Consider the following 13,090-nt stretch of genomic DNA (forward strand, 5'->3'; position numbering starts at 1 on the left):
GAAGACTATTAATGAATTTGAGAAAAAGCAATACAAACCATCTACAGATAAACACAGAACAACAACAAAAACTGGCAACAAAAAAATAAGCAAAAAGCTGTGGAGTAACCTCAAGTGACCTAATCCCTGCATAACTGGAGTCCTCGAAAAATAATAGTATCTCAACACATAATGGCCCAAAATTTTCCCAATTTTATGAAAACTAATAAACTCTCCAATCCAAAAGACTCAACAAACCCCAACCAAAAGACACATTTAGAAAATAAGTTCAAGGCATACTATAATCAAATTGCTTGAAACTAGGAATAAAAGGAAAATCCTAAAAGTAGTTTAAACTCACATACTAAATACAAAAGGATAAAAGTAAGAATGACAGCAGACTTCTCAAAAACAGTGAAACCAGGCAACAGTGCAATGACATCATTAAAGTACTAAAGGAAAAAAACCTATCAACTCAAAATCTATAACAGTAAAAATGAAAGTGAAACAGACTTCTTCAGGCATACAAAAGCCAAAATATCCATTCCAGTGTACCTGAACTATCATTATGTTAAAGGAAGTACTTTAAGCAGATGGAGAATACCAATGATATCAAATAGAAAACAACAGATATGGTAACTACACAGGTAAATTTAAAAGCCTTTTGTTGAGGGGCGCCTATGTTCTGACTCTTGATTTCAGCTTAGGTCTTGATCTCGGGGTCATGAGATGAAGTATGACATCAGGCTTCATGCTCAGCACAGAGTCTGCTTGAGAGTCTTTCTCCCTCTCTCATTCATGCTTTCTCTCTAAAATAAATAAATCTTTTAAAAAACCCATAAAAATAAAAGCCTTTTGTTTAATTATTTGAACCTCTTTAAAACGCAATTTAAAAAAAAGGAATCCAAATTGGAAAGGGAGATGTAAAACTACCTCTATTCACAAATGGCATAATCATATATATATAAAATTATAAGAAATTCACCAAAAACTATTAAATTCAAATTAATAAGTGAATTTAGAAAGGTTCCAGGATACAAAACCGTTAGACAAAATCAACTGTATTTCCATTCACTAGCAACAAATAACTCAAAAATAAAATTAAGAAAACAATTCCATTAATAATAGCATCAAAAAAGCATAAAATACCTAATCTTTAGAAATAAACTGAACAAAAAGAGTACAAGATATGTACACCTAAAACTACAAAACATTGCTGAAAGAAATTAAGGAAGACCTACGTAAATGAAAGCTATCTCATCATACACCATATTCAAGAACTGGAAGAACTGATATTATTGAGAATACTCTCCAAACTTATCTGAAGATTTACTGCACTTGCTATCAAAATTCAGGCTGACCCTTGTACAAAAATTGCCAAGGTGAATCTACAACCCCTATAGAAATTCAAGGGATGCAGAACAGCCAAAATCTTGAAAAAGCAAATCAAACTTGGAGGACCTACATTTCCTGACTCCAAAAAAAATTCCAGATGGTAATTATCTTGGTATTGGCATAAAAATAGAAATGTTAATCAATGGAATAGAATCAAGAATTCACAAATAAACCCTTAAATTTACATGGTTAAGGGATTTTCAACAGGGTACCAGAACAATCAAAAGGAAAGGAATAATCTTAACAAATGATGCTGGGACAAGTGGATATCCACATACAACAGAATGAATTTGGGTCACTCCATACAAAAACTAAATCAAAATGGATCAAAGACTAAATGTAATACCTAAAACTATAAAACTCTTAGAAGAAAATATTGGTGTAAATCTTTAAGAACTTGAACTAGGCAATGATTTTTTAGATATGACAGCAAAACACAGGTAACTGAAAAAAACTGATAAACTGGACTTCAAAATTAAAACTTTCATGCTTCAAATGACACCAATAAGAAAGGGAAAGATAATGCAGAGAATGAGAGAAACTGTTTGCAGATCATATATCTTCTAAGGGACTTGAAGATGGAATGTATAAAGAACTCTTCTAACTTCATTAGTAAGAAGACAAATAACCCAACTGAAAAGTATCTGAATGGACATTTCTCTAAACATATATAAATGGCCAAGAAGCTCATAAAGAAATGATTATTATTAGTCATTAGGGAAATACAAATCAAAACCACAATGAGATACCTCTTCATACTGACTAGGATGGTTATAATAAAAAGGATGGCTATGAAGTGTTGGCAAGAATGTGGAGAAACTGCAATCCTTATTCATATGTTGCTGGTAATATGTAAATTGGTATAGCCATTTTGGCAGTTCATCAAAAGGTTAAACAGAATTACTACATGACCCAGCAATTCTACTTCTAGGCAAATACCCAAGAGAACTAAAAACATATATCCACACAAAAACTTGTACATGAACTAATTCATAGCAACATTATTCATATAGCCAAAAAGCCTAACAACCCAAAGTCCTTCAACTGGTGAATGGATGAATATATACTCAGCTACAAAAAGTAATGAAGTAATAATACATGATACCCCATAGATAAACCTTGAAATCATTATGCTAAGTGAAAGAAGACAGCCACAATAGGCCACATATTATAGGATTCCATTTACATGAAATGCCCAGAATAGACCAATCTATAGAGACTAAAGTAGATTAGTGGTTGTTAGGGGCTGAGATGAAAAGAAAATGGGAAGTGACTGCTAATGCATATGCAGTTTCTTTCTGGGATGATGAAAATGTTTCGGAATTAGATTGTGGTGATGGATCCACAACTCTGTGAATATACAAAAAGAAATAATGAATTGTACATTTTAAAAGGGTAAGTTTTATGATATGTGAATTATAGGTAAATCTGAAAAAAAGAGTTGAATATTAAAGCAAAAGTAATAACAATGTATTGGGGATTTACTTATAGAAGTAAAGTGTATGACAATATCATAAAAGTCAAGACACAAACGGTTGAAAGGTCCTCAAAGTTACAGGTAAAGTGGAAAATATAACTTTAAATAGGCTGTGATAAGTTAAAGATATATACTATAATTACCAAAGCCAATGAAATAGCCCAACAAAGAATTAAGCCAACAGAATCATAAAAAAATATGGACTTAATCCAAAAGAAGGTCATTGTTCAATATAAAATGCACAAACCATTTTATGAAAAAACACTTTCAATTTTGATAAGATCCTGCAAATTCAACTACTATTCACATCCCAGTGTAAAGTGGGTACAATGGAGATCCAAGTGACTAAGCAGGCCTTTTGGGCAAGTCACAGTTAAATCCCACAGACTACTAAACATAATCATCAGTAACAAACTAAATATTGGAAATGTCCTCAAGAATGTTAACCAGGATTAAAAAAACATTTTCTCTGAAAGGGTTCAACAGTAAATACTTTGGCTTTCTGGACCAACAACATTATGGTATCAACTTTACCATCAGAATAGAAAAGCAGCAATAATATTAAAAGAATAAGTATGACCATGTTCCAGTAAAACTTTATTCACTAAACAGGCAGCAAGGAAATCAGGCCTATAAGTCATAGATTGCCAAACCCTGACTTAACCTGAACAAAAGGTAAAGTAAAATAAACCTATCAGATAAGGACATGTAGCAAAAGAATGTACAGATACTAACACAAAAGCAAAGATGAAGGAGAAATCAATGACTGGGCTATGGAGTCCTTATGATACTTTTAAAGTGAAGGAAATAATAATAATGTAGGAGAATTTTAACAAAGTTTCTTTCTTATATATAAAGGTTTATACATCATCATCTAACAAATTCACAAGAACAAAAATCATAAAGCACACTTAGTAAAAGAAAAAATGATTGTCATTTTGATTTACTAATTTCACATAGATCAGGATGTAGGTCTTTTGAAACATACTAAAACAATAAATTTTTCTTAACTAAGGCTTAAGGCAAGCCTAGACATTTTAGAGCAAAACCTCTGAGTAATCTACATATTCATAATGTAAAGCATTCTAGAATCCTCCTTACCTTTTAAGATTGCTTGTAGATTATCTAACGTTCTTTCAAAGACTCTTCTACCCTTTTCTATCGGTAATTGGTCAGCATAGAAAAATCACTTATTGGTCTGCATTTATAAAGATTGGAGAATAAGGGGAAAAAAAAGGCAAATTACTGACCTGTTCATCTACTGAATCTCCTGCACCTTTTAAAGACTCCATGGAGATTGAAGCGGCAGTAACCCCGGAAGTCTTAAGCTTAACATCAGCTTTTGGACTTAACTTGTGTCTTGATTTGGTATTTCCTTCTGTAGAAATTCCTAAGGATTTCCATCAAACAAAATATCAAAATTATACTTTATCCTCTTAAACTCACCCCCCATGAAGCTCTTCTCTGACATACCTCTTTATGGGACCTGACAGGGAAAACTCTTATTTTATAAACTTTATTTTAAACCTCTTAGTAAATAATGAATCATGGAAAGACTATGTTCTGAATACATTTAAGATTCAATTGAAATATTTTTAAAAGGTGATATGAAAATTCATAAGTCACATTAAAACCAATAAATTACAACATACAATACATACCCTAATATAGGGGAAATTAAAAATCTGATTTTTCGCATAATTAGGATACCTTCAATGGGTCAGTTTTACTACTCATTTAGTAATAACCAATAAGCTTTAAACAGTCTATCACATAAACCCTATATCAAGAAGTTTTCTCATTTTTCTTTGAATTTAGGCTATTATTTGTAATATAAAATGTAAGAATGTTTTGCTCTTTAATAGATGAATGTAGTATTCTACAAATTCATCAAAAGCTCACTTGCCCGACCAGCCCCTAAAATAAGGCAGTATTTCAAAACTTAGTAAGGTCTAACTACATATTTTTTTTAATTACTTTCCAATGGATTGTTCTGCACATAGTTATTCCTGCAAAGTGGTCCAACTGTTTTATTTTCTCCTAACACTTAAGAAGCAAAGGAAGCTTACCAAATTAATACAGAAAATCATACCTGGAACATATACTACTGATTGTTCTTCATCAGAAACTATGAAGAAGGTCATGAAGGAAAATACTAGAAAAGATCATCCAACATCCAAACGCTGCCTCTATTTGTACTTCTAATTCCTAATTTCTTTTTACCTGGGAATTTATAACAAACTTTTAAAAACAAAACTAGAAAGGAATGCATAAGATAAATGTAGCAAAATTAGTAGTCCTTTAAAGTTCACCTTTACATATCCATAACTATATGTTTTATAAAATTTTTGAAAGGCCTTGTTCCATAGACCTTTCATCCATGCTTATTCCCAAGTGAGATACCCTACCCTATAAATTCTGTTAAGTTCCTTTCATTTTCTTTCCTTTAGTAAACAAGGAGTTAAATGCTCCAGTTTTTTTTTTTTTTTTAATTGGAGAACTGGTAAGTTACTTTAGACATGAATAGATAATTTCAAAATGAGCTTTAGCTTTGAAGAATAAACACTGTTTGAGGGCAAGTCAATCATGCAAACACAAAGGTTTTTTTCTTCTGCAGTGCATTCATGAAATGTCCCAAGAAGCCCTACTATTTAACAAGTGGAAGAAACTTAAACTTTTTTTTTTTTTTAAGGACGGGTAGCTGGAGAGAGAATCTTAAGCAGGCTCCATGCCCAGCGTGGAGACCAAAGTGTGGCTTGATCTCACAACCCTGAGAATATGATCTGAGCCGAAATCAAGAGTCCGAGGCCTAGCCAACTGAGCTACCCAGGTGCCCCACAAGTGGAAGAAATATAAAACAAAAAGAACTATTTTGAATTTCAAAAGGAGAAATTTAGAAAGGCTAAGATCATACCACTGCTACAGAAGAACCAATATAATAAAGCTTTCTTTTCAGAAACAAAATTTTATTCAGAACTCTATCTATATCCAGATACGTCCACAATTTGATAACCTTCTTTTACACTTCCGTGAAGTGTCTAAACAAATTTTTCCAAATGACTTAGAAAATTCCAGTTTTCTGTTCTTTTACAAAATGCTTTCTTTTCTAAGATTTCTAGACAAATTTATTGAAAATTTCCTTCCAGGTAAAGGCTGGAGTAAAACAGATTAAATAACATGTTCAAAAACTCAATATATTTCAGTTCAGGACCAACCATAGCTATAGAATCTTTTCAAGGAGTGCTGATTGTAAATGCTTAGCATCCGTAGAAGAATTGAGGAATACAAAAATAGTGCTACTGTCTGAGCCATCAGGTGATTTCTAATAGCTCCCTGCAGCGCACACATACTATCACAAGATTCAAGACTTTGGCTGTTAAGTAGTATGCCTAAACTTGAAATTCCCTCAGACATCGGACATGGAGCTTAGAAAATTTTAAGGGGCATAAGACAAGTAAACAAACAAAAATTAGACCGCACTAGACCAAGGAACCTGATAGTGGGTAACAGTGGAGCAGAGAGAATTTATAAATTCACTGGCACCCAATCTAAAAGACTAACAAAATGAAATTGTGCAGGCTCTTCTACAGCAAACACCAATCATTTTTTTTTTTTATATCCCTTGGGACTAGCAGACACAGTAGGCACTCAATAAATATTTAATTATTTGCTGTTGGAGATACAGACAAGAGAAAAGTTACCCAAGGGAAGAAAATTCAAGATGATTCAGGACAAGCTCCAATTGGCAGTGTCCTCAATTAGAAGATACAGTTGTGATGAATTTGCAGAATATTCTCCAAAGCTGACCTATGGAAAGACTAATGTAACTGAATCTGGGAAACATACTACACCTCCCTAGAATAGTCACAAAGAAGACTGCTCACAGCTGGAACAGACCAGCCACTGAGGACCCAACTCAGCTGCACCCAGATTTGGAAGCTCATCAAGTATTTCATTTTTTTAAAGATTTATTTATTTGAGAGAGGGGGAGCGGGGGTGGGGCATAGGGGCAAAGGGAGAGACAGTCCAAGTAAGACTCTGCATTGAGTGCATTGAGTGCCCATGTGGGACTCCACCTCAGGACCCTGAGAACACAACCTGAGCTGAAGCCAAGTCAGATGATTAACCAACTGCACCACCCAGGTGCCCCAAGAAGCTCATCAAGTATCTTATACTTTCTGCTCTCAAACCTGATACCACTTTGCTTCCTATTTAAGAAAAACAAACTGTAGAGATCTTTCATAAGCTTTATTTGCAGATGACATAATATTACATATAGAAAACCCTAAAGGCTTTACCAAAAAACTGTTAGAATAAATGAATTCAGCAAAGTTGCAAGATACAAAATCAATACGCAAAAAGCTGTTGTTTCTACACATGAATAACAGAAAGGGAAATTAAGAAAACAATCCCATTTACAACTGTATCAAAAAGAATACCTAGAAATAAATTTAACCAAGGAGGTGAAAGACCTATACACTGAAAACTTTAAGACACTATGAAAGAAACTGAAGACACAAATAGAAAGATATTCCATGCTTATAAATAGGAATAATTAATATTGTTAAAATGTCTATACTGCTCAAAGCAATCTACAGATTCAGTGCAACCTCTATCAAAATTCCAATGCAATTTTTCACAGAACTAGAATGAACAATCCTAAAATTTGTATGGAACCACAAAAGACCCCAAATAGCCAAGGCAATCTTAAGAATAAGGTTAAGCATCACACTTCCTAATTTCAATCTATATTACAAAGCTACAGTAATCAAAACAGTATGGTACTGGCATAAAAGCAGACACAAAGACCCTCATGATAGCTACCCTTTTTCTGCTTTTTCCTCATATCACCAATAATTATTGGACCTACAACATATTTTACTTATTCATGGCCTCATCTCATCTCACTAAAATGTAAGCACCAAGTGGGTGAGGATTTTCCACTGGTTTTGTTCAATGTTTGTTATCTCCGAACGTGAAAAAATGCCTGGCTCATAGTAAACCACCTATGAAAGAATGAAAGTGATATTTAATTCTATGAGGCACTGCCCAGCAACTCTTTGGTATTGTCTGTTTTTATCTTGTTGGGGTTCATTACCTACCACCCCAAGATGCGCCATTTTCGAATGCGGATTGTTTTGAGCTGAAAACCATCAAGGGCCAAAAGACTATGAAGAAACTTTGACCTCCCCACTGACTGCCTAAAAGACTTTGGATAGAGGACCTGCTCCCAGAAGGGAGATACCGCCATAAATAACCACAGTATAATATAAACAAGAGGTGGTAGGGAGGAATTTAGCAAAGTCTGTTAAAATTCCTCTCTATGTCCCATTGTTTCTAAAAGGCCCAGAAAACATTTGTTTACCAAACATTTATTCCTTTTTATCTTCCTAAGAATTGCTCTCCTTTCCTTGAAAGTCCCAGACCCCTACTCCCTTCTCCTTAGTTCGGAATGACAAGCATAACTCATTTTGCTTATCTTTGGAATCTCTCACATATATGTGGATTCCCCATATGAACCTAATTAAGTTTCATTTTTCTCCTCTTAATCTTCTCATGTCATTTTAATTCTTAGACCAGTCAGAAGTCCCTTGAAAGGTAGAGGAAAATTTCAAAATGTGGGGGTAAAACCCACTAGCTACATCCATGCTAAATATCTTTTCAATATAAAAATGCTAAATAAATTGATCTTAACAAGTTTTAAAAAATGAGCCTAAAAATATTTGAAATTGCATCCATCCCACATATCCTTTCTTATCATTTGTAATCTATCTTCATCTCACTATCTGAAGAACCCAAATATTTACTTTCTTCAAATACAAAGTTTAAAAAATATACAAACATATTTATGGGAAAGTCAAAGAGATAATATACACCAAATGTATATTGGAACTCTCATTGGGTTCTTTATGCCACCTCAGTTCTACTTTGATATCTTTGGAAGTTCTTTCTTAAGAAAAGTACAGTAAATTATAAAGCATCCTTAATGCTGGTACCAAACTCTAAATCCCCAGAATTAAAGCAGTAATTAGAAACCCAAGGTAGAATACAGAGGAAGAAACATATCTATTTCAGATCACCAAGAGCTGAAGAAAATAAACTTAGTACTTCACACTCTAACCTTTTGAGTTTCAATCACTTACCAGCAACACATGTGTGTGTAATTATTATTGACCCCAAAGACTTTCCTGGCTAGTATATTATTTTAACATCAACATAAAGATTCTATTTTTAATTGAATATTCAATGGCATGGATTATAGCTACTGCAATGTTTTGACCAAGTAAGTCCCTCATAATTCATATTTGTTAATATCAAGTTAAAAATACTGTTAAGGATAATACACTGGGGTATATTTACCCAATCAAATATGGATACTGCAGAAACACTAATTTCTTTTGATATTACCAGGAGCTATAATGAAGGAGGAAAAAAGCAGTTTATGGCCGAAGGGGCATATTTTACTTGCGGATTTAACCCATAAAATGACAACATGGCATACTCATTTGTTTACACATAAGGTATAAAAATATACCTTGTGCAAAACAGCATTGCTGAATCATACTCTGCAGGAGATGAATAACTCATAAAGACAAAAGTAAAAAAGATGACGTTTAGTCACAGATGATCTGTCCTCACATGACAGAAACATCTAGGACTGGGAAATATCTCAATCACATTCCTCTAATTGTTTAGGCAAAGCACTGAAAATCCGTCTTTCAATAGTGTGAAAGGAATACCTGATTATACGTACATACTTTTTGGTATTTTACTCCTTTTACGCCTATGGGGTGGTCTAGGAAGTGATCCGTGTAACAGAAAAAGAGATCCAGATCCAAAGACACATGCTTAAACCCAATGATTCATAACTATCCTTATGCTTTTTAGCAAACACTCAGTAGCAAATTTACACTTGACATTGCTTTTGTGCCCTACGGACATTTAAAATGAAAATATCTGAGGCTGGATGATAATTGGTCATTATGTGGAATAGGTGGGGGAAATGGGTAATACTAGTAACCTTGCAATTCATTTCAAACATCGGAATTTCTATCAATGTAATCACCACCATTTCCCACCATTTTCTTCACTTTCAATGGGAAGATGAGTATTTCACATTAATTTTCAAAGTAAGGGAGAATGTAAGAGAAAAGAGAAGATGCCGGACTTCTATGTGAAATAAGGAATAATATGACCATATGAATAAGTGAGCATACAGGGCTGCTTCAACCAAAAGCACAGGTTCAGTTTATTCACCTATTAACTTAATCAGTGTCACAGCAATACACTGCCCCCCCCCATTTATACCTATCAGAACAATTCCATTGGTCATACATAAAGTTAAAGAATAATAACCAAAACCACATAGGTGGTTATGAAAGTGATTATACTAAAAAAGTACTTTATAAGCTGTTAACCTTCAAATATCTCCTCCATCAAAAATTCTATCATTGCAAGCACAGGGTTTCATGAGAAGATTCATCCCAATTTCCTGACTTCCTAATTCAGCCCAGTTCCCAATGCACATATTCTTTTTGCGTCCTTCCTGATATATATGGAAAAAAATATTTAATGTGCACAGTGCATTAGTATGTTTTCATCCACAGTGTATGTGCATGATTTTACTTGACTGTCACCCACCTATCAGAGACGAATCGTAATTATGCTTAGAAAGTGCCTAACACTAAACATTGAGCAGCAAGAATGCAAAAATATCCCTCCCTCCACATGACACTGTAATCCTAGTACTGTAATAAAGAAAACTGATAATATAATTTCATAAGTTTCACTGGGCGCTAAGTAGAATGTGCAGAGAATGATTCCGCCAAAGTTAACAGCAATGCTCAAATAATGCTATCATCAATCCTAGCAAACAGACAAAAAGACCTGCTCCGCAGGCACCCAATACACGGATTGCCCTCCCTTCCTCTAACACTCCTCTAACAAAAGTCAAGTCACTTACCAGGAAAGGATCAGGCTGGGAGAGTCAACCTAAACCAGAGAACGAACTAGTTCTGGCACACATCTCAACACAGTATTGAATTGGGAACACCACCACAACAGTAAAAGCTCCACAGCTTCTCCAACACCAGAACAATCCAAGAACTTCAATCCTGCCAGTGGTGATCCACAATCCATACGTAAATCAACACTACTTCCAGCAGTAATGATTTGCAACGCTTTTCATTCCATAACCAGCATCACCAGACCACGTTCGGCCCCACACCTCTCCGAAAATCCCAACATAAAAGTAAATCATCACTGACAGGCCTTCGAAGTCTGAAAAGGTCCTGACTTGCTCCCAACAACGCAGACCAAGGACAGTCCTAAACCAAGACAAAAAGGCTCCCTGTCCAGCCAACACCAGTCCCCCCGCAGAGACTCAGCCGGCTTGAGGTCACCACGGTCAGAGGGACCCTCCCAGCCCCCCGCAGGGCCACGATTCTAGGCCATCTTTCCAAAGCTCACCGCCAAGGAGGGCTGGGAAACATCAAGGCTGAGTCCCCACACTTAGAGCTCCAGCCTGGAGATAGAAACAGCCTCTCTGCTACCTAACAGCCCAGCCAGGGGAAAGCCCAGCACCTACACGGCTGCCGGAATGGACGGCCCCGCCCCCGGGGACAGCATAGAGCTTCGCCCCTCCACTCAGAGTCTCACGCGACCGCTCGCCGCCCCGGGGAGGGCGCCGGCGCCCCCTGCCAGGCGGGCAAAGGATACAGTCCCGGCTCCAGAACGCCGCCGCGCCCCGGCGGGAGGGGCCCGCCACGTCCGCCATCTTGAAACAACCGCCACTCCCGGCGTCGCGCCGGGGCCACCCCGCCCCGGCCTTCAGGCCCAGTCCCCATTGGCCGCACCGCTCAGAGGCCCGCCCCCGCTTGCGCGGTCTGCCCCGCCGGGGCGGTAGGGTCCCGGCAGAAGAGTCGCTGTGTCTCGGCGGCGTGGTGTGAAGCGACCGCCGGGGAAGCGGGAGCGAAAGTGCCGCTGAATTACTACTCCCAGAGCAGCCCGGGCCTCCCATCTCCGCGCCGCAGCGCTCTCAGGCGCCAAGCACTACAACTCCCGGCATGCCGTGAACTTGATGGCCGAGCCTGTGGGGCGGTGTCTAGCCCTCCCGCCCGGTCCCCGCCGCTGCCCCGGCCGCGCGCGGAGCGGGGACGCGAGCTATGGAGGAGACGCCGTCCCCGGGCTGCAGCAAGCCGCACCTCGAGAAGCTGACCCTGGGCATCACCCGCATCCTAGGTGAGTGGGGCGGGAAGCCGTGGAAGGAGACGGCGGAATGAGGGGATGTACACTAGAAGCAAGGAGGGTCGACGTGGACCCTGTGCTCCAGTGGGCATTGCTGCGGTGACTTCCGTTGTTAAGGAGGAGAGGGCAGCCGGGTGTGTGACTAGGCCAGGGGAGCGTTTGCGGGGAGTGTTCGGACGCAGAGCTGGGAAGCCAAAGGTCCCCCCACCTCCAACCCAGTCCCACCCCAGGCCCCAGGAAGGACAGGCAAAGGTGCCCAAAAGGGAGGCAGCAGGCACCTGACAGTGGGGACGTTGGGTTTCCCGAGGGGCATTCTTGGTGGAGTATCCTTGAAACGCAAGCCCTTCCTCTGGTAGCAGAGAGCGGGGGAACGCTGCACGTAGCCTCCCAGGGCAGCAATTCCCACGCGCCTCCGGGTACCGCACACCAAGTGGTTGGAAGGAGTCGAGGCTTGCGCCTCTGAATGGGTTAGTTTTTCCTTTACTGAACCTTTACTTATCAGCCGCTGCTGTGTCACACTGAAAAAATCAACAGCTTAGATCCCCCCCAAGAAGTGTTGAAAGGCGACCAGTAGTCATCTATTACGGCTCTGAAATAGCACACAGGAGGAAGTGATTGACCTTCTCTGGGGAGTCAGGCAGTTAAGGAATATGTCCTACAGATGATGCTAGATTTTGAAAAACAAATTGAAGTTAGCCAGATAACCAAGGAAGAAAAAAGGAGCCTAAGTGGGCTGGGTGGCATGTTTTGATGCCTTTCTATTATATTTATAATAAAATCCAAAACCTGTACCGTGACCCTTAAGTCCGTTATGATCTGCCCTCATCTGTCTTTCTGACCTATTTTTACTCTCTTTTTGGCCACAGTGGCCTCCTTGTACCATAAACTCACTAAGCTTGTTCCTGCTTCAAGGCCTTTACTAGACTCCCCCCGCCCCCCCCAAATCTGGAGTTATCTTTCCCTCCATTCAAATCTCTGATTAAATATCATTAC

The 13,090-nt window shown here is 38.1% G+C and overlaps 2 protein-coding genes across 7 annotated transcripts in view; one reads left to right on the plus strand and one right to left on the minus strand.

Annotated features, from left to right (window-relative positions):
- Positions 1 to 11,881, minus strand: part of KIAA1328 (KIAA1328 ortholog) — a 355,285-nt gene extending 343,404 nt beyond the window's left edge. For 3 of the 6 annotated variants that reach the window (XM_040632581.1, XM_040632580.1, XM_040632582.1), the window contains exons 1-3: positions 11,570 to 11,881; positions 4,944 to 4,979; positions 4,102 to 4,241 (exon numbers count right to left, since the gene is read on the minus strand). In XM_040632581.1, the coding sequence (XP_040488515.1) occupies positions 4,102 to 4,241; positions 4,944 to 4,979; positions 11,570 to 11,870 (477 nt within the window). In that variant the 5' untranslated portion in view covers positions 11,871 to 11,881. Of the gene's footprint in view, positions 1 to 4,101; positions 4,242 to 4,920; positions 4,980 to 11,320 lie in introns of all 6 variants that reach the window. The other 3 variants (XM_040632583.1, XM_008691371.2, XM_008691376.2) reach the window with 3 other exon arrangements.
- TPGS2 (tubulin polyglutamylase complex subunit 2) overlaps positions 11,881 to 13,090 on the plus strand; it is a 74,188-nt gene continuing 72,978 nt past the window's right edge. Inside the window, 1 exon segment of the mRNA XM_008691336.2 lies at positions 11,881 to 12,091. Coding sequence (XP_008689558.2) covers positions 12,016 to 12,091 — 76 coding nt within the window. The 5' untranslated portion in view covers positions 11,881 to 12,015.

Source organism: Ursus maritimus, unplaced genomic scaffold (genome assembly GCF_017311325.1).
Source record: "Ursus maritimus isolate PB19 unplaced genomic scaffold, ASM1731132v1 scaffold_18, whole genome shotgun sequence".
Lineage (NCBI taxonomy): Eukaryota > Metazoa > Chordata > Mammalia > Carnivora > Ursidae > Ursus > Ursus maritimus.